This window comes from Dendrobates tinctorius, unplaced genomic scaffold, assembly GCF_039654945.1.
Source record: "Dendrobates tinctorius isolate UK_male_01 unplaced genomic scaffold, ASM3965494v1 ptg000107l, whole genome shotgun sequence".
Lineage (NCBI taxonomy): Eukaryota > Metazoa > Chordata > Amphibia > Anura > Dendrobatidae > Dendrobates > Dendrobates tinctorius.
Genome location: NW_027361775.1, coordinates 13,956,704 through 13,978,350, shown reverse-complemented (window position 1 = coordinate 13,978,350; position 21,647 = coordinate 13,956,704). Strand labels below are relative to the sequence as shown.

The 21,647-nt window shown below is 38.0% G+C and overlaps 1 protein-coding gene across 3 annotated transcripts in view; it reads right to left on the bottom strand.

Moving 5' to 3' along the window:
• The window catches only part of CSMD1 (CUB and Sushi multiple domains 1), a 2,734,739-nt gene that overhangs the window by 411,950 nt on the left and 2,301,142 nt on the right, over window positions 1-21,647 (bottom strand). For all 3 annotated transcript variants that reach the window (XM_073589180.1, XM_073589181.1, XM_073589182.1), the window contains exons 34-36: window positions 4,586-4,789; window positions 2,197-2,321; window positions 1,677-1,773 (exon numbers count right to left, since the gene is read on the bottom strand). In XM_073589180.1, the coding sequence (XP_073445281.1) occupies window positions 1,677-1,773; window positions 2,197-2,321; window positions 4,586-4,789 (426 nt within the window). The remainder of the gene's footprint in view (window positions 1-1,676; window positions 1,774-2,196; window positions 2,322-4,585; window positions 4,790-21,647) is intronic.

Genomic DNA, 21,647 nt, shown 5'->3' with positions numbered 1-21,647 from the left:
TTCCTTTTAATCACTGTGATAGACTCTATCATAGTGATCAAAATAAAAAAAATCAATCCCCTCTTTGCCACCCCTTAGTTAGATAAAAATGATTATGTATTTTTTTTCCATTCTTTACAGTTGGGGATAGGATTAGCATTGGGGTTAGGGTTGTGTTAGGGTTAGGATTAGGGTTAGAATTGGCAGTTTTTCAAAGTAAAAAATGATGCTATGATGGCTAGTGTTGAGCTCAAGTGTTTGCTATTTGAGTTTGCATCAGGTGGTCGGGTATGGACGGAGTATCACGGATCACTGCATAATTTTTATAGGTGTAACAGCTTCAAAACATGCAGGGCAGGGACTGAAGCATGCCACTTGAGCACCCATGATATTTGGTGCATACCCAAGTACCCGATGCAAACTGGAGTAGAGAGCACTTGCACTCAACACTAATGGTGACATATTCAATATTACAACCTAATGTTATCAAATTCTGTGTCATACCTGTGGGATCAAATGCTCATTTTACCCTTGAATAACATTCTTGAAGGATGTGGTTTCAAAAATGGGGTCACTTGTGGGAGGTTTCCACTGTTTAGGCACATTATGAGCTCTCCAAATGCAAAATGGCATTCACTAATTATTCCAGCCATGTGCCCAAGCAGTAACCTTCCCCTCAAAATTAGGTATGGGTGTATTCAGGGGAAATTGCACAACAAATTTGAGAGTCCAATTTCCCCTATTATCCTTGTGAAAATAAAAAATGTGTCTAAAGTAAATTTTTTTTAAATAATGAAAGGTTCATTTTTTCATCCCACATTGCTTTAGTTCCTGTGAAGCACCTGATGGGTAAATAAACTTCTTGAATGTGGTTTTGAGCACCTTGAAGTGTGCAGTTTTTGGAAAGGTGTCACTTTTGAGTACTTTCTGTCATATAGGCTCCTCAAAGTCACTTCAAATGTGATGTGGTCCCTGAAAAAAAATGGTTTTGTAAATTTTGTTGGAAAAATGAGAAATTGCTAGTCAACTCTTCTAACTTCCTAATAGAAATTGTTTCCAATATTGTACTGGAGACATGTAAGGAAAGTTATGTATAAACTATTTTGTGTAACTCTGATTTAGAAGTTTTCTCCAAATTTGTTTTTTTCACAAATAAATAGAAATCATATAGAAAAAATATTAACACTATCAGTCTTAGAATTAGTGGGATACGCTGAAGGCTTCCAGGGTTATGGCCTCTTAAATTGACACTGATCAGAATTGTAAAATTTGGCTTGGTCATTAAGGTCAAAATTGGATCAGTAACTAAGAGGTTAAGAATAATTTGCTGATTTACTGGTATTGTGTTGGTTTCAAATCTAACAGTCCTGTGGATTCCATAACCTGACAAGTCAGTACTGTCTTAGCACCATGGAAGTTCTTACTCATTAGTAAGCTGGTAGTCTTTAAGCAGTTGTCAATTGATCAGTGCATGCCATAATGAGTATTTCTAGTATAAAAACATAAATTACACTAAGGTATATGTTGAAAAAAGTGAAACTCTCCTTCATTTAGAAGAGGAAGAAATACAGAAAGTTAAACTTTTTTTGTAATACTCAATGTAACAATTGTCCCACATATTGTCAAACTGTAAATCTTGAAATAAAAAATACTAAAATGTACTTAAAACATATATCAACATATTGAAAGGTAATTACCAGAAAAGCTACCAAGTCGTGGAGAAGTCATATCTGAGCCATCATAAATCTCAAGGGAATCCCAGTTATGTTCCGTGGCAAAACTCAGAACTTGTATCTGTCAAAGTAGATATGATAAAACTTGTTACATAACATGTACTTCATGGCGCTGCTAAAGATCATCAAGTTGATGATTATTACTTGATGGTTACTGAAAATAAAAAAGATATGTTTCTTTTAGTACTGCTGATCTTTAGAATTCCCCTACATTTTTTATTGTGCTCTTAAAGTTTTTCCTATGTACGTTATGTGTAATGCCCATATCCCCTTAGTACTTGGCTCTAAAATGTAACTGGTCTGATTTCAGGTGAGTAGCAATTTTGGAAGAATGAACATTGTTTGTAAAGGCAGCTTGATGTCCATATTAAAAAATTGCAATCATATCAGAAGTTTTCTTGATAAAGGATATGATTTTATTTCTAATCAGAATGTGATAAGAACAATTGTTCTTTGGTCAATTTTCTTTACAAGATATATTTACCTGAATTCCTGAACCTTCTGTCACTATAATTTTCCAAACACAATTCAAGCTATTGCCGTAAGTCTCTGGAAAACCTGGAGATAATATTGTTCCTCTTCGTTCTGTAAAATTTCCACTGCATGGAACTGTAAATAAAAAAAAACTTTCACTTAGCTTGAAGTGTTTTTTAGGTATGAAAAATAGTACTATGCAGCATATGCTGCTGAAAAGAAATATACTACACAAGAGTATATTAATTATGCTCCATTTTTCTCCTCTTGCTGACATGCACATCCCAAAAGTTACACAAAAAGGAAGGAAGGGGAAACAGAGCATAATCTTTAGAGTAAGTAAATTGAAAAGAGAAAATGCATTTGGAAATAATATCAGTTTTCTGCACAGCACAATTGGAAACCTCGTGAAAGATATTTAACTTAGCTAGCAACGATTGTGGTCAATGGCAATTCTGGGCACAATAAATTGCAAATGCAAACATATATTTTGCAAGTCTTTGAAATGTACAAATCACTGAGATACAGTGTTGAAGCCTGTGGAGTGGGAAGTAAGAAGCATAGAGATTGGTATTAACGAACTCTAGGTTATTGAAAAACTTCAGTTATATTGTAATGTTTCAATGTAGGAAAGAGTCAATCAAGTTTACTGACTTTCCAAACATAAGTACTAACATTTGTGTCAGAAGTATTTTAAAGAGGTCTGAACTACCAGAATAGCATTCCTATGATCTTAGTAATGTAGCTTAAAGGTCCAATACATATTAGATTACAGTCAAGTCAGTGAATCTGTCTACATCAGGGCGGGGATTATCATTATGTGTGGGAACACTCACAGAAAGGATTAGATCCAGAGAGTATAAACAAGATTTTTAATTCACCAATGCATTTTGGCATCGTAATGCTGCCGCTTTCAAGGTACAGATCAAGGTTATAGGGCAGCACGGTGGCTCAGTGGTCCTGGGTTCGAATACCACCAAGGACAACATCTGCAAGGAGTTTGTATGTTCTCCCCGTGTTTGTGTGGGTTTCCTCCGGGTATTCCAGTTTCCTCCCACACTTCAAAGACATACTGATAGGGAATTTAGATTGTGAGCCCCATCGGGGACTGTGATGAAAATGTGGGCAAACTGTAAAGCGCTGTGGAATATGTTAGCGCTATATAAAATTAAAGATTATTATTATAAGGTAAAAAGATTCCTTTTTTTACCTTGAAAAAAGTGCTGGTCCAGTGCTGAAATGCATTGATAAATAAATAACCTTGTTTATACTCTTTGGAACTCATCCTTTCCATGAGCACAGCCCACACATTAAGCTATGCTCTGCTTTGCCAAATTGTTATCTGGTCTATACTCTTCTCCAGTCAGGGAGCTGCAGCTATGGCACATCTGGCTTCTAAAGTTGCTGTGTTCTTAAACAACCCTTACAGGTGAGCGCTAGCATCACCATCATTACAGTCTTTCTCGTTACAGTACTGCTCTGTCTCTGCACATTTTTTCCATCCAGATCTTCCCTTTATTTAATCAGGGAGAGTCAAGCATTAAATGTGTGTGGAAGCCTCACAACACAGGATGTCAGAGGAGAGAAAGTTTAGGCTACTTGAATTGGTAGTTCCTACAGAAAAGCCATTGCTATAAGATAAAACTAGGATAGGGGGAGGAATTTAAAAGTAAAATCTTTTTGATTTATATTTAGTCACAAAGGGAAACTTTTATTAAAGAAAAATAAAAGTGTTAAAGTCAAATTTTAACTATTATCACAAATTATTTTAGGAATATTTACTGCCACTAGTGACTTTATCTAGATACATGAGTTACACATTTATAAATCTTAACATTTTACCAATTCTTTCCTGCTGCATTCAAAGGTTGGAATATTGATATCACAAACTTCTCAAATATTTGCTTTTTGTCTTCCCTGAGGCCCTTTTACTGGCACATGGGGCATAATAATAATAAAGAAATCAATAAAGACTCATCTGCCTTTATTAATATGTGTCTGCTGAATACTCCAGATAAGACAATCATTTTCAAAGGTGATTTTCATTATCAAAAATGAAAACATTGACATTCATTTCTGAGGCAGCTTTGTTACATTATCTATTTAATAGCGCAGAATAAAAGGCTTGCAGTCTAGAGTACATTGAATTGATTTGTGCATTATCTGAACATTTATACAGTCAAAGTTTAATATACAGTACTCACTACTGTGCTTATCCTGTTCTTACCAATGTGTGCTACTTAGAGATCACTTTATCATACAATATTACTTATGCAGATTTTTTCCAGTGTAATACACAATGATTAAAACATACTATGAAAATCATGCTCTACAAAGCAAATTAATATACTCCAGTATATTGGTTGCACATATATTTAATGACAAAAAAAGGAATTTACCCAAACAACTTGGAACTGTATCATTCCATTGTGCTAAGGCATTGGGTATTCTCTGACAACGAATAGCTTTTGATCCATGAAGTAGATATCCAGGGTTGCATTCGAATCGAACAACAGATCCTGCAGAAAAATCAGAGCCAATTCTTCTGCCGTATCTGGGCTCAGGAACAGAACTACATTGAGTATCGCTTGTACGAGGGACAGCTGGAAAATACAAAATTTTGCACCAAATTATATACACAATATAAGAAAATATAGAATGATGCAATCAAGATCTGATAACTATAATATGCAGCTACTTTTCAAAGAAAATCTAAAAGGCTAGAATGTGGTTAGGTTATCACATGGACACACGAGACTCATACTTCAAAGCTAATCATCTCATAATATGCAGATGACTGTTAGTTTAAAATGTTTGTAAAATCACCACATTTATCCTACAGAATAATATATTTTGATAAATTTGGCAAGTCTTCTGCTGGTCTACTTTTAAGCTAAGCTTAAAGGGCATCTGTCAGTAGCATCAACATTGCTAAGCCATCTACATGGGTATGTAGGTCATAGAACATTGTATGAAAAGATACTTTGATATCTGCAATTTAAAGTCTTTTTCTGGAAAAATCTAATTTTTCCAGAATCGAAATGAGCTGTTAATATCAATTAGTCGGTCAGTGATCTGAAAGAGAATCTACCTACAGAGTTAATTTTAAAAGAGAGCTGAAGTTACTAGTGAGACACATGTAATGACTGACAGTTTGCTCTTCTGATCTACATTTCTCACACTGGCAATGTCCTTCTTTAATAATAAGCTCTGGAGGCAGATTAACGGGGAGATCTGTGTCTTGTCCATAGATATTATTAGCTCATTTACATATTAAGAAAAACATTGATTATTTTGAAATGTGACCTACATGTGCATGTAGATAGCTCACAAGGGTTAATCCTATTTAAATAGTGTTATGCAAGAATGACCGATGTTTCAGCTATCATCTGTCTATGTGCAGATATTTTTATGGCCAGATGATTTTTCTTACAATTCCCAAAAATTGGTCAAGGACATATTGCTGTTTCCAAATTCTATGACGCTATAGAGAGCCTGTGTGTTGGGCTCTCCATGCAGCTGCAGAGCCAATCAGCTGATCAGCCGTCATGCTCCATATATCAGAGTTCCCGCTGTAGCTTATTCGGTAAGCGCTATAGCTTACCGAAGAAGCAGGGACTCAATCTTATTCGCTCAGCTCTATTAAAGAGGTGGAATCAATATAGGTGCATCAGTGTTTTATAGCTCTTAACTTAAATAATAAATGTTAACTTTATAACCAAAAACATGGAAAAAAGAATACCCTTTCGTGTATAATATAATATAAAGTCTCAAAAATCCTACCCCTTGCTCAGGATCTTTCTAATAGTTGAGACTCCATAATTAATCCATTGATGAAGATGGTGCAAATGTGCATGAATAATGGCCTTGAAAAAGACTTTGTGCAGGTGCAAGGATGATTAAAATATAGAAACAATGTACTTGCAAAAGAGTAACAGATTAGAGTATTACATTGGACTATGGGATGTGCTGGTACATGTACAGATAAATTACCAGAGTTAAGAGACCAAAGTAGCATTTGTAGAATGCGTCAGTATAATAGGTAAAATGAACAGTGCGTCTGCACAACAACCCAAGGTACACTAATATATGATGTGTGGCACAGTCAAAAGTTTTACCATAACCAGGTTCCCCGCATCATGTTTTCACATGCTTTATGCATCTATTAGTCATCTGTGTCTGTACTGTTACACACTTAACACTATGGCTCGTCTGAACAATGAAGGCAACTGTTACCACCCACCTTTCATGTCTACCTCTTTCCTCATAGATTCTAAGCTTGCAAGCAGGGCTCTCATTCCTCTTGGTATCTGTTATGGTCTATGTTATGCTGTAAAGTCTATCATCTGTACAAGTCCCCTCTGAAATGTAAAGTGCTGTGGAAAATGTCGGCGCTATAGAAATTAAATTATTATTAATATAATGTGTTTAGTATATGTGACAGTTTCCAATCAGACAAGAAATATCAGCAAGCACGCTGTTAGGTGCTGGGATTCTCTAGCTGTGCAGGATAGATCCCAAGCATTACCAGGTTCAGTGGTCTTCCATTGTTGTCTGGCTGCTGCGATTGCTGCTCAGCACAGACATCGGTCCCAGCCTCTTGCTCAGGCTCATGGTATACACTTGGTTACTGCTGCCTTTCCAAGTAAGTCTATAGTAACCAGTGTTATAAAGGTGCAGCCTAGTGCTGTGGAATCTAAGTCGAGAAATCACCTTCCAGAGCATGCGCGTGATGTGGCATCTTCCCAATGGTAGTTGGACGTTAGCTGCTCTGGTGATGTGGCAGCTCCAGATTGACCTGCAGGCGATGTCACGGCTGGCTGGGCGCGAGTGTTTGGGGTGGAGCCTAGTGTATAAAAAGCTCTCAGAGGCGCACACCGGTGCACTAGTATCATCTGTGTTATGGTGTGTGAGTGTGGATATACTACCATTCTGTCTGAAGATTGTATAAGTCTGTCTAAGCTCTGGGACTGTACACGTTGGCAGGCAGTTAGCATCAGTGGGGGCAATTAGTCCTTGGCTCAGCATCAGTTTACTTCATGTGTGTGGTTAGCACAGTTGAGTTACTGGGCAAGTCCAACTCTGAGCCTAGAGGGTATTAAATCTAGCAACATATAGGTTTCTCATGCTTTATTCTTGTGACGTTTAACAGGGTATAGCAGTTAGTATTCTTTTTTTAAGTACCGCTCTGTGAAGTAACGGAGTTTGCTACTCAGGTGTCTGTTCACACTGTGTGGCATTAACACAGGGTTTTCTAGCAATCACTCGCTGTTTGTTTTTTCCATTGTTCACACTAGCAGCAGTTATACATCTCTGCATGGTAGACTCCGGGTTGCAATTGCATTTTTTTATTATATTTATTTAGTGCAATCCACACACACACACAGAGGCATAAAACAAATCCATATATCCATACAGTAAGATAGTAATAAACAAATTATTACCTGACACATGTTCATGTGAACAAATATACACTGCTCAAAAAAATAAAGGGAACACTTAAACAACAGAATATAACGTCAAGCAAATCAAACTTCTGTGAAATCAAACTGTCCACTTAGGAGGCAACTCTGATTGGCAATCAATTTCACATGCTGTTGTGCAAATGGAATAGACAACAGATGGAAATTATTGGCAATTATCAAGACACCCTCAATAAAGGAGTGGTTCTGCACGTGGGGACCACAGACCACATCTCAGTACCAATGCTTTCTGGCTGATGTTTTGGTCACTTTTGAATGTTGGTTTTGCTTTCACACTCGTGGTAGCATGAGACGGACTCTACAACCCACATAAGTGGCTCAGGTATTGCAGCTCATCCAGGATGGCACATCAATGTGAGCTGTGATAAGAAGGTTTGCTGTGTCTGTCAGTAAATTGTCCAGAGGCTGGAGGCGCTACCAGGAGACAGGCCTTGTGCAAGGAGGAACAGGATGAGCACTGCCAGAGCCCTGCAAAATGACCTCCACCAGGCTACAAATGTGCATGTGTCTGCACAAATGGTTAGAAACTGACTACATAAGGAAGATCTGAGTGCCCGACATCCACAGATGGGGGTTGTGCTCACAGCCCAACACTGTGCGGCCCTCCAAAGAAATGCCACCCCACACCATTACTGACCCACTACCAAACCGGTCAAGATGAAGGATGTTGCAAGCAGCAGATTGCTCTCCACAGCATCTCCAGACTCTGTCACATCTGTCACATGTACTTAGTGTGAACCTGCTTTCATCTGTGAAGAGCACAGTGTGCCAGTGGCGAATTTTCCATTACTAGTGTTCCTGTTATGGTCACGTGTGGCTGGACACAGTGCCTCCAGCAGGGCGGATTTAGATGACACGCGTGATCCTGGATACAACGCTTCCAGTAGGGCGAATTTAAATAATAAAACGTGCAGCTGGATACGCCGCCTCCAACAGGCGAATTTCGGAAATACACGTATGTCTGGAAACCCCGCCTCCAGTAAGGCGAATTTAAACAATAAAAGGGAAAACCTGGGTAACAATAACAATGGTGGCCCTGCGATAGGGAACGGGGATGTAGAGACCTCCTGCACTCCCCTGAGTCAGTGTCTCTACACTCCTAACGTTCCCTAGGCCGGTTCCGCACCAGGCGCTGATCAGGAGCCTAAAAACCCTGACTTGCCATGCACCTAAACCCTTACTAGTGAAGTGGATGGTGTGGAAACTAATCCCACCACTGCACTAAAACACATATAAGGAAAAGAGACAAAACAGCGAAACACCACTTAGCTTTGCTCTGTTACTTACGCTCCCAGCAACAGAGCCCGCGTGCATCTTTTCCTCCGACCGGATCCAACACCTTAGTGCAGCCTTGGAGCAAACAGAGTCCACCACCTGCGTGCAGCTGTCCAGAAACAGAGTCCAGCATATGAGTCCAGCTTTCCAGCAAAAGAGTCCAGCATCTTGAGTCCAGCTTTCCAGCAACTGAGTCCAGCATCATGAGTGCAGCTCTACACCATAGCTGCCACTCCACCAAGCCATGCAAGAACTCCTTGCTGACACCATAGCTGCAACTCCACCAAGCCATGCCAGCCCTCCTCGCAGACACCATAGCTGCCACTCCAGAACTCTCACTGAGCTACCTGGGACTCTTCTTCAGCTCCATCCTTCACCCAGGCATGCTTATAACTGAGGACTATCACCAACAGTGATTACCACACCTGACACTCATTTATAGAGCAATCACACCTGTTTTATAATTACGTGCACAAACTAAAGTAACCAAAGTGCAATGACCCTAATGGCCACCGGGGGGAAACTAAGAAAAAGACACCACTGTGTAATAACCATTAATGGCCACTGGGGCAAAACCAACCCTGTGCAATCAGCTCACAGGAAAAAAAAGGTTACTTGTGCATTTTCTCTGTCATATCCAACCTGGATCATGACAGTTCCGTGGCAAATGCCAAGCTTCCTGCATGGACAAATATGTTTGGAGCTGATCACAAGACATATATTTGGCATGAATAGTGTTTGAATATGGACTGAATATGTCAAAATCAGATTCAGTGCTAAAATTCGAACAAATTCATAGTAACATAGTAACATAGTTAGTAAGGCCGAAAAAAGACATTAGTCCATCCAGTTCAACCTATAAAATTCTGTCAGAATAAATCCCCAGATCTATGTCCTTCTAAAGAACCTAACAATAACTATAAGATGCAATATTGTTACGCTCCAGGAAGACATCCAGGCCTCTCTTGAAACCTTCAACTGAGTTCGCCATCACCACGTCCTCAGGCAGGGAATTCCAGATTCTCACTGCCCTAACTGTAAAGAATCCTCTTCTATGTTGGTGGAAAAACCTTTTCTCCTCTAGACGCAGAGAATGCCCCCTTGTAACCGTCACCTTCCTTGGTATAAACAGATCCTCAGAGCGATATTTGTTATGTCCCCTTATTTACTTATAAATGGCTATTAGATCGCCTCTCAGTTGTCTTTTTTCTAGACTAAATAATCCTAATTTTGCTAATCTCTCTGGGTATTCTAGTTCCCCCATCCCCTTTATTAATTTTGTTGCCCTCCTTTGTACCCGCTCTAGTTCCATTATATCCTTCCTGAGCACCGTGCCCAAAACTGTACACAGTTCTCCATGTGCGGTCTAACCAGAGAATTGTACAGAGGCAGTATAATGCTCTCATCATGTGTATCCAGACCTCTTTTAATGCACCCCATGATCCTGTTTGCCTTGGCAGCTGCTGCCTGGCACTGGCTGCTCCAGGTAAGTTTATCATTAACTAGGATCCCCAAGTCCTTCTCCATGTCAGATTTACCCAGTGGTTTACCGTTCAGTGTGTAATGGTGATATTGATTCCTTCTTTCCATGTGTATAACCTTACATTTATCATTGTTAAACTGCATCTGCCACCTTTCGGCCCAAGTTTCCAACTTATCCAGATCCATCTGTAGCAGAATACTATCTTCTCTTGTATTGACTGCTTTACATAGTTTTGTATCATCTGCAAATATCAATATTTTACTGTGCAAACCTTCTACCAGATCGTTAATAAATATGTTGAAGAGAATAGGTCCCAACACCAAACCCTGCAGTACCCCACTGGTCACAGGGACCCAGTTAGAGAATATACCATTTATAACCACCCTCTGCTTTCCATCACTAAGCCAGTTACTTACCCATTTACACACATTTTCCCCCAGACCCAGCATTCTCATTTTGTGTACCAACCTCTTGTGTGGCACGGTATCAATCACTTTGGAAAAATCAAGATATACCACATCCAATGACTCACCTTGGTCCAGTCTATAGCTTACCTCTTCACAAAAACTGATTAGATTGGTTTGACAGGAGCAATTCCTCATAAACCCTTGCTGATATGGCGTTTAAGTTATTCTCATTGAGTTAATCCAGAATAACATCCCTCAGAAACACTACAAATATTTTACCAACAATAGAGGTTAGACTTACTGGCCTATAACTTCCAGGTTCACTTTTAGAGCCCTTTTTGAATATTGGTACCACATTTGCTATGCGCCAGTCCTGTGGAACAGACCCCGTCGCTATAGAGTCTCTAAATATGAGAAATAATGGTTTGTCTATTACATTACTTAGTTCTCTTAGTACTTGTGGGTGTATGCCATCCAGACCCATAGATTTATCTATTTTAATCTTATTTAGCCGGTTTTGCACCTCATCTTGGGTTAGATTGGTGACCCTTAATATAAGGTTTTCTTTGTCTCTCGGCATTTCACCTATCATTTCATTTTCCACCGTGAATACAGTGGAGAAGAAGGTGTTTAATATATTAGCTTTTTCCTCATCATCTACAACCATACTTTCCTCACAATTTTTTAATGGGCCTACACTTTCACTTTTGATTCTTTTACTATTGATATAGTTGAAGAACAGCTTGGGATTAGTTTTACTCTCATTAGCAATGTGCTTCTCTGTTTCCTTTTTGGCAGCTTTAATTATTTTTTTAGATAAAGAATTTTTCTCCTTATAGTTTTTTAGAGCTTCAATGGTGCCATCCTGCTTTATTAGTTTAAATGCTTTCTTTTTACTGTTAATTGCCCCTCTTACTTCTTTGTTTAGCCACATTGGGTTTTTCCTATTTCTTGTCCTTTTATTCCCACAAGGTATAAACCGCTCACAGTGCCTATTAAGGGTGTTCTTAAACATTTCCCATTTATTTTCTGTATTCTTATTTCTGAAGACATTGTCCCACTCAACCAGATTAAGGGCATCTCTAAGCTGGTCAAACTTTGCCTTCCTAAAGTTCAGTGTTTTTGTGACTCCCTGACATGTTCCCCTAGCGAAAGACAAGTGAAACTGTACAATATTGTGGTCGCTATTTCCTAGATGCCCAACAACCTGCAGATTTGTTATTCTGTCAGGTTATTCGCTCATTTCTATTCATTGCAGTCGATGGAAAATGTGTCTGGTAAATAGACATCGATTTTCTTCCATTTAAAACTGATTCAGTAGGCAAAAAAACGATGGCCAATTAACGTGTCAATTTTCCATAGAATACAGTGTTAAAAAAATGAATCCCATTGAGATCAGTTTTTTAGCTCAACAAAAAAATGTATGCCTGCACAACTTTTTTTGTTAAAGGATTGCTGCTGGATACTTTCTAAAAGATGATTATTGGACATATTAACATAGCCTGTAAAGCTGATCCTGAAAAGATCCCTCCAAATCAGACACTGTCAAATCCAAAACATATAAAAAATTCTTCTGGAAAAAAAACATAAATTACTCCCAACTTATTCCGGAAAAGTAATAACAAACTTGCAAAACTTCCTTAAGAAAAAGCACTTCCTTAAGTGGTTTTTGCTTAATAAATATTCATCTCTGAATAGCTCAAAAGATACTGTGTGAACATACAAGCTTTTTAAGAATTTCATTATATATTACCTTAAGTATGGCAAAGATTACCTTTAGACACTTTTCATGATCAGCATCTAAGGGTAAGTGCGGATTTTGTTCGAAAATCCGCAGGGAAATCTGCAGGACAAAGGTCCTGCGGTTTATCTGTGGATTAGCCTGCGATTTTGCCCTGTGGTTTCACACCTCATAATGATAAGGTGTAAAACCGCAGCGGAAACCACACAAAGAATTGACATGCTGCAGATTGTAACCCACAGCAAAACCGCTTGGATAAATTTGCAGCATGTGCACTGCGTTTTTTTTCCCATAGGATATAAAAGGTACTGTACAACAAAGAATCTGCTGCGGACCCGCAGAGCCAAAACCGCTGCGGATCCGCAGCAGAATCCGCAGCGTGTGCACATGCCCTTAAGTGTTAAACTTTCAATGTGAATATTATGAGCAATAAAACATCCTCAGTAAAATGTTGCAGAAATTCTGCATCTAAATTCCAGCTGGTAAACCTTGCTTTATCTGCTACAAGTTGTATCTGGTGTTAGCGTCTTTCTTCTCTATTCCTTTCTTGTGTTTTACAGTGGGAATATTCACCTGGTGTGCTCAATGGCAGAAATTCAAGCTTAGAATAAACATCTTTTCTTCCTGTGTCTTCCAAAATCTTCTGTTAAAACATTTCCATTGGGACCTAAAATTGCAGTCTGTGCTGCAATTTTGTTTCAATCAACGACACAGCAATGGAAATATAAAAATGATTGCTCAGCTACACTTAAAATAAAGATTGCCTTTTTTGCTTAAAGAAAACATGCAGTATATGGCTTTGGATCCAGAATGTTGTAAAAATACTGTATATCTTTCTGTAGATATTAATCTGTACGTTTGATATTTTGATGTAACTGTAGACAATAAAGTATTTAGACTTAATTATTAATGGCTAACAACTAAAACTTTTGTCTGCATTAACATTTTTTCTTGATGTGAATAGCTAGACACTAATTTCAAATTTTATTTTTGTCCCTAGCTACCTAAAAAGCAGGATAGGGAAAAATATGAGAAACATCATGAAAATGAAGAGATACCATAGTGAAAATATTATATTTCTACAGGGCTAGAAAAATGATACATTCAATAAAGATAGTGTGCAGGAAAATTGTAAATTGCTATAATATTTTCAATCTTTATTTTTATCTCTTGGCCTTCACTTGCCCTATAAAGGTACTGTCACACTTAGCGATGCACCAGCGATCCAGACCAGCGATATGATGCGGTCAGGATTGCTGGTACATTGCTAAGTGGTCGCTAGTGAGCTGCCACATAGGCAGATCTCACCAGCAACATCGCTGGGGACGGGGGTCGCTACTTACCTGTCACACCAGGTGATCCTGCGTCCTCCCGCCCGCCTCCACGCGTAGCTCGTCGTCACAGCAGGAAGCGCCGCAGGAAGCTGACAACGAGAAACAGTCCAGCCTGTTCTCGTGCGATCAGCGATAAGCAGCGGGGGGAGCAGGTTGTAGGTAAGTATCACACACAGCGATATCGCTAGCAATATCGCTATAACGTCACAAGTTATAGCGATATTGCTAGCGATATCTCTTAGTGTGACAGGCCCTTTAGTGCTCCTTGTATCAGGTAGACTCTAATTCTGAATTCTACCCACCAGTGTGTATTTTCAGTCTTTTTATGTATGTACCTTTAATGCGATAACATAAAGATTGGTCATATGTTTATACTTTACAATTGCCAGGTACATATCCTTTATAGGAGGTCTTTGCTTAAAAGCGTATTTCCATCTCCAAAATCCTATCCCATATGTAGTAGATGTAATAATAATTATATTAGCAAATACCTCTAATTAGAAATGTAGTATATTATTTGCTATGTCTCTTTCCTCATGTGCAGACATTGCAGGACCTGAGCTAACTAACTGTTACGTCATCAGTGGATGCAACCAGGGATACCTAAGGTCCTGCAGTGCCCTGCAAATGAGGAAAGAGATATAGTGAATAAAAAAACTATACTACATGTGTAATTTGAGGTATTTGCTAATATTATTATTACAGCTACTACATGTTGGGATAGGATATTGGAGATGGGAATACCGCTTTAAGTATGGTGCACAAGTAGAGTTGTTGAGTTAGTTGAGTTTTCTAAAGATATTCTTGGCTAGCAAAATAGTGAATCATACCATTTTCCCTAACACAGTTTTCCTAGTTTATAAAATATTGACATTTCACTAGGATATGACATCAACACATGTTTGTGGGTATCAAAGGTGCTGAGCAGGAGAAAACCTGGTAAGGGGAAGCAGTTCACAATGGATTATCAATATATTTTATTTTCAGGATTTCTCATAGATTTCTAGTATGCCATCACTGTGGTATACAAGGAAAAAAACAGAGGTATCACTTATGTGCTGCTGAAATAAAATCTTAAGTGAAATTATAACATTTATTCAAATAGGTTTAAAAGTCAACATGTTTCGAGGTCATGCAGGACCTCTTCATTAGGAGAAACCTAGTCTAGTGAGTGTATTCTCCCCTTTTCCTGACACCCCTTTGTCATTTGAAAAGACCCTATTGTGCTTTCTTGTTCCCAGTTTCACTTCACATCACTGTATAATGGGAAACCCATTTAAATTACATCCTAGGCATCCACTTTAAGTGTTGTTTTTTCTGTGTGTTCTCTGACATGTATGCCGTACATGGAGCATCAATTACTAAGGTCACATAACATTTTAGAAATACCTGTAGTAGAAAAAACTCAACCAAACCCCAAATTTTTACATAAATAAAATGAATAATATAAAAAAAAATTGAAAAGTGCTATGGAACATCCATTTCTGACCTGAAAATGTAAACTATAAACTCTACATAATTCCCTCTGGCTTCTGCCAAAATAATACTTTTCTACAAGTCTATGAGCATAGCTTGTAATTAGCTTCAAGTGAATTAAGAAAAAAAACTCCATTTGCTGCTGCCGTTTTCCTAAACCTTAGACGATCAGGCAAAAAAAGACAAAAAAATAATAATTACACTCATCTCTCTGCTCACAGGTCCCACCACCCCCACAGCTGAATTTGAGTCTCGGCAGATTCGCTCATTTCTAGTGCATCTGTAATTGAGAAATTACCTTTCAGCTATTTCTGTTTGCAAACATCTTAACGAGATATTTTTGGACAGTACAGCACTCTTTACCTGCATGGTATGTAAAAGAATGTCACTAGCAATCATTTTTTAGCATTGAAGCTATGTGATACTTGACATAATTTTAATTACTGACTAATGTATTTTTCATTTTGAAGTAGATTAAGTTTGATATTTATATTTGTTTATCTTTCTTGTTTTGATTATGGATTCCATTATACTGCTTGCTTATACATTCTTGAAAAAGCAATTTAGACAAATGCATTTACCCATTGTTTCTATAATTGCCTTGTGTTAGGGCTATTAGCTAATTTTCTAATCAGATTAATCCTCATTACATTTTGGACAGCAATGATACAAATAAAGATTTCTTTATTTCTCTAGTCTTATACGAAATGTTTACTAAATATAAACCTGGGTCATTGTTAAATAGGAATTCTGTTTCCCCTGTAATTATTTTCCATCCTCTAAGGCCCCTTTACATTTAACGATGCACCAGCGATCCCGACCTGCGATATGACCCGGTCAGGATCGCTGGTGCATCGCTAAATGATCGCTAGTGAGCTGTCACAAAGGAAGATCTCACAGCGATGCAGCAGCAATACAGCGGATGATACTTACCTTTCTGATGCGGCGATCCTGACGTCCTCCGTCCGCGTCCACGCGTCGCTTGTCGGCGCCAGCAGGAAGCCCAGCAGGAAGCGCCCGATGAGAAATGGAGCTGCGCGATCTCGCGCGATCAGCGATGGACAGTGGGGGAGCCGGTCGGAGGTAAGTATCACACATAGCGATATCGCTAGCGATATCGCTGCTGCGTCACCAAATCGGTGATGCTTTAGCGATGTTGTTAGCGATATCGCTATGTGTAAACCCCCCTTTAGTAAGTGTTTTACACTGCTGTGAAACAAAATTGAAATCATCCCAGTGGAAAGTGAACAGAGAATAAGGTCAACCAGGAATATAGAGTGATAAATAAAATGATTGGTTTTGCTGGTGAGATTAGTGTGTTTATTCCGAAAGCAGATGCTGTTCACAACAACTCAAGCCAAAGAACATTCTTCTAATTGAATTCATAGTAAAAATGCATTATGCATTCTATCTTTTCTAACCATTTATTAAAAAAAGTTTGGCTAAGTAATGTTTATGAACTCTGAATAGCAAAAAGTGAATTTCATATCACAACAGATCTATCGTCTGGGACCACACTGAAAACATGCCATGCATATCCCTAATACAGTGCCAACAGAGCTGATAGGTATCAAATCATTAGTTTTTGGTGCCCATGGTATTATAGATCCCTTTAAAATTACCATATTCCAACAATCTCTACTCGTGAGGCACAATTCTGTATGACCTTTTTGTGCTGCTTTGAGGGGTTCTATGCTTGCAGCTCTGCTTTCTTAAGCCTTTAAGAATGCCCTTAAGCCTTCACAGAGTGCACGCATTGAACATGAAACTGACTAATTTCCAAAGAAGACCCTTAACATACAGCTCTGGCACAAATTAAGAGACCTCTTTCAAATGTTCAGTTTGTCTGATTTTTCTCTTTATAGGTATATTTTTTATTAAAATGTAAATTGTTCTTTTACATTTTTTATTTTTTTCTGACAAAGAAAAATGGTCAAAACTAAAAAAAATTGCTTTCAGCAGTATGTGCGTATGAGCGAATGTTAATGTATTGTTTCACCACCACACAGTTTCACTTTTGGCAGTAACACATCGCCTATTAACACAACAGGTCATTCTCATGGTAACATTTATTTTTGGAAATTAAAATATAAAGGGGATGATATTAGCAGTGCTGAGTGTGACATACAGGCATATAATATCTTCATAACACTTTATCTTATACGCAGTACTGTATTCATTTAATAAATTATGAAAATATTATCTACTAGTCTGTCATACTCAGCACCACTTATATCATCCCGTCTTTTTGTCTTATTTTTGAAATTATTTATTTGATACATGGTCATTCCTGCACCATACCATCATCTGGAGCAGTTGCAGCTAATTCATTACATCTGTGACTTTGAAACAGAGTTTCTTACAAAAGTATTCACCTACCTCGACATTTTTTCTGTTTTGCTACCTCACAACCTGGAATTTCACTAGTTTTTTTTATGGTTTGCATCAGTTCATGTAAAGAACATGCCTATAACTGTGAACATTTGGTTTTCTTTTTATTGTAATGCAAACAAAAAATAGAAAACTTCAGTGTGCACAACTGTTTACCCCTAAAGTCAATACTTTGTAGCGCCTCCTTGTGTGGCAATAACAGCTGTAAGACACTTTGGATAAGTCTTTATGAGCTATCCACATCTAGGATTTTTGCCCATTCCTTAAGATAAAACTGCTCCAGCTCCTTCAAGTACGATGGTTTCCTCTGGTAAACAGCAATCTGCAAATCTTATCACAGATTCTCAATTGGAATAAGGTCTAAGCTTTGACTAGACTACTGCAAAACATATGTACATTTCCCCTTAAACTACTCAAAAGTTGCTTCAGCAGAATAAAAAAACTAGCGCAAGCTCAGTGAAGAGCTATCAGGATGGTGAGCGGACTGCAAACTATGTCCTACGAGGAACAGTTAAACGGTATGTAAATGTTTAACTTGCAAAAAATAATGCTAAGAGAACACTTAATGCCTGTTTACAACGATCTGAAGGGATGTTACAGTATAGAAGGATCATCCTTATTCTCATTTGCACATGGAAATACAAGAAACAATTGAATGAAAATGAAAGGGAGAAGATACAGATTTGACATTAGAAAAACCTTGTTGCCTGTGAGGGTGATCAATAAGTGGAACAGGCTGCCAAAAGATTGAGTTCTCCTTCAATGGAAGTCTTCAAACAGAGGCTGGACAGCTCCTTCAGGGTTACCTTTGGTCTCTGTGCTGCCTCTCTGAATATTGCCATTCTTGCTTGGGTTCATATTTTTCGTAGGTATTGTTATAGTACTGTGTTCTTTCCATTTGATGACCATGGATTTGAGCTCCGGGGGATCATCAGATATTGGGGTTTTTTTATAACCAAATCCTGACTTGTACTTCTTAACAACTTTGTCCCTGACTTGTTTGGAGATCTCCATGGTTTTCATGGTGTTTTTTGGTTAATGGTGACTCTTGATTAATTGTCTTGGAGCCTCTTTGGCCTTTCAGAAAAGGTGTGTATATACTAATGACCATGTGGCAGTTAGATTGAACACAGGTGAACTTCCTTTTACTAAGCATGTGACTTATGAGTGTAATTGCTTGCACCAGAAAGTTTTTAGGGACATCTAACAAAAAGGGTAAAGGCATTTGCACATGCCAATTTTTAGTTATTTGATCCTATAAATTTAATTTATATTTGTATTTTTCTCACTTCAACAATTAGTGCTGATGAATCACAGACAAATCACATTGTAAAATATTTAAACAGAGGTTGTAATGTAACAAAACAGGTAAAATGCCAATGAGGGAGTACTTTTGCATGTCACTGTATGCCCTTTCTTTCAGACTTCATCAACTCCACTTCATGAAAGATTTCTGCATTATGGAGTGTTCTGTGTTTTTATTCTCTTTATAGATTCATTACACTTATTTTTATGTCTGCTTATAAAATGTTAAATGACAAACCGTTTGCTTAGCAATAGTCATGGGAAAATCATTTGAGATATCTCCCGTCCTTCCATTTGCTGTTAATATGCAGCAGGGCCAATGAGCCCAGTTATTAGAAGACACCAGCCTGTGACCACAGCAACTGAGTGCACTTTTACACTTTATGGACATATACCTCTCTCCTTTGGTAAATTTAGAAGAAAAGACCAGTGCAGAAATGCCCAAAAATAAAGATATAATAAAATCACAAATTTTTATTGAAGACACAGATAAAATATTGACAGTTAGTGAGTACAAGAGTGACACAAGGAAAAATTGCAGAGTGTGAATGAACAGTGTACCTCAATAAAATGATGAATAGCCAGGTTTTGTAGAGAATTTTTTCATGACATATGATCACAAGAAAAGGAGCATAGAGAGTTAATGAATAAACAAATGGCCAGCACCAATAAGTAAAGGAAAAATCCGAGGCTGGTTACTATGCTACAGAATCTAGCTCCAGAAAAATCTTGTGGCCAAACACATAATGATTATTACAACACATACCAGGGAGAGGCACCACTGGACACCCACTCTGCAAACCCCAATGCGCGTTTCGGATATAGTTCCCCCTATCATCAAAAAATTCTCTACAAAACCTGGCTATTCATCATTCTATTGAGGTACACTGTTCATTCACACTCTGCAATTTTTCCTTGTGTCACCTTTGTACTCACTCTTGTACTCACTAACTGTCAATATTTTATCTGTGTCTTCAATAAAAATTTGTGATTTTATTATATCTTTATTTTTGGACGTTTCTGCACTGGTCTTTTCTTCTGAATTTAATGTATGCTTTCAGTGTGTCCTACCCTGTTACAATGAGCTGGGATATGATTTCATTATATTTACTTCTATTTTTGATTTTTTTACACATGATGGTATTTGTTTCTAGCTCGTTGTGCCGCTTTTTCTGTTGCTTATCACTCTTTCCTTTGGTATCATATCTGCACATTCATACTTTTGCCTCCCTTTCCTTGGAATGGTCAGTCGCACTGGTACCACACCCCTAAGCATTCTATGTTCTATCCCTTTTCACCTGCCTCTCATCCTAGATTTCAATTTGAGCTTCCTTGTTCTCCAGAACTTTCCTCTAAGTATTTTCAATCACCAACATTTTCAAGAGACCATCCTTCATCTTCACTAGTGGTCCACTGTCTCTTCCCAGCAAGCAAGTTAGAATCCCTCCATTCTTTAACCAAATAGTCCTAGTTTTGAGCTAGCTTAATTGATTTTTTAATGATCAGGTATGATGATCCTTTAAAAGGTCTGCAGCCTAGTCAGACTAGGCTCTCTTTTACCCTGGGAAATACAGCATGTGGTTTAAGCTATTGTGGAACACAGTCTTTTTCTCCTATATGTTGTTCACTTCTCATGATTGGGCAATTTCAAACAAAGTGAAGAAGTACATGCATCCAGTGAGATCTCTCTGATAGCACCCACTTGGACTAAAAAAGCATTACCTCATTCATGTGTCCAGTACAACATGAAACATTTAATGAAAGTTCCTCTTTAGCTCCCTCACTCCAAAGCCTGTTTTCACCTTGCTAACAGGCCAAATTTTCCAACTCTGACTAGCGTCACTTTATAAGGTAATAACTCTGGAACGGTTTAATGTATCCTAGTAATTCTGAGATTGTATTTTTTTGTGCATATTGTACATTATGGTAGTGGTAAATCTAGGTTTGTAATTTTTGCACTTATTTGTGAATCAGAATTTTTTGAAAAATTCACAATTTTCAAAGTTTTAATTTTTATGCCCTTAAACCAGAGAGATACATCACACAAATCAGTTAATGGCTAAGAAATAACAATTCTCACATGTCTAGTTAAAATTGCCATCATATTTTAAGCATCACTTTTTTTGTTAGGAAGCTAAAAGGGTTCATCAGCAATTTTACATTTCTCAACCAAAATTAAGAAAAATATATTTTTTAGGGAACACATCCCACGTGCAGTAACTTTGAGGGACCTATGCAACAGAAAATACCCAAAAATGACATCATTTTAAAATATGCTCCCCTCAAAATTGCATTCTAGTAGTTTATTAGAGCTTTATTTGCTTCACAAGAAGTAAAGCAATCAGGTAGGAAAAAATATTAAATTTTCCCTTAAAATGTTGATTTAGCTCATTTTCACAAAGGTAGAAGGAAAAAATGGACCCAGAAAATTGTTGTACAATTTCTCCTGAGCACTATGATACCCCATATATGGTGAAAAACTGCTATCTGGGCCCATGGCAGGGCTTGAAAGAGAAGGAGCGTCATTTGACTTTTGAAGCACAAAATTGACTAGAACAGATAGCGA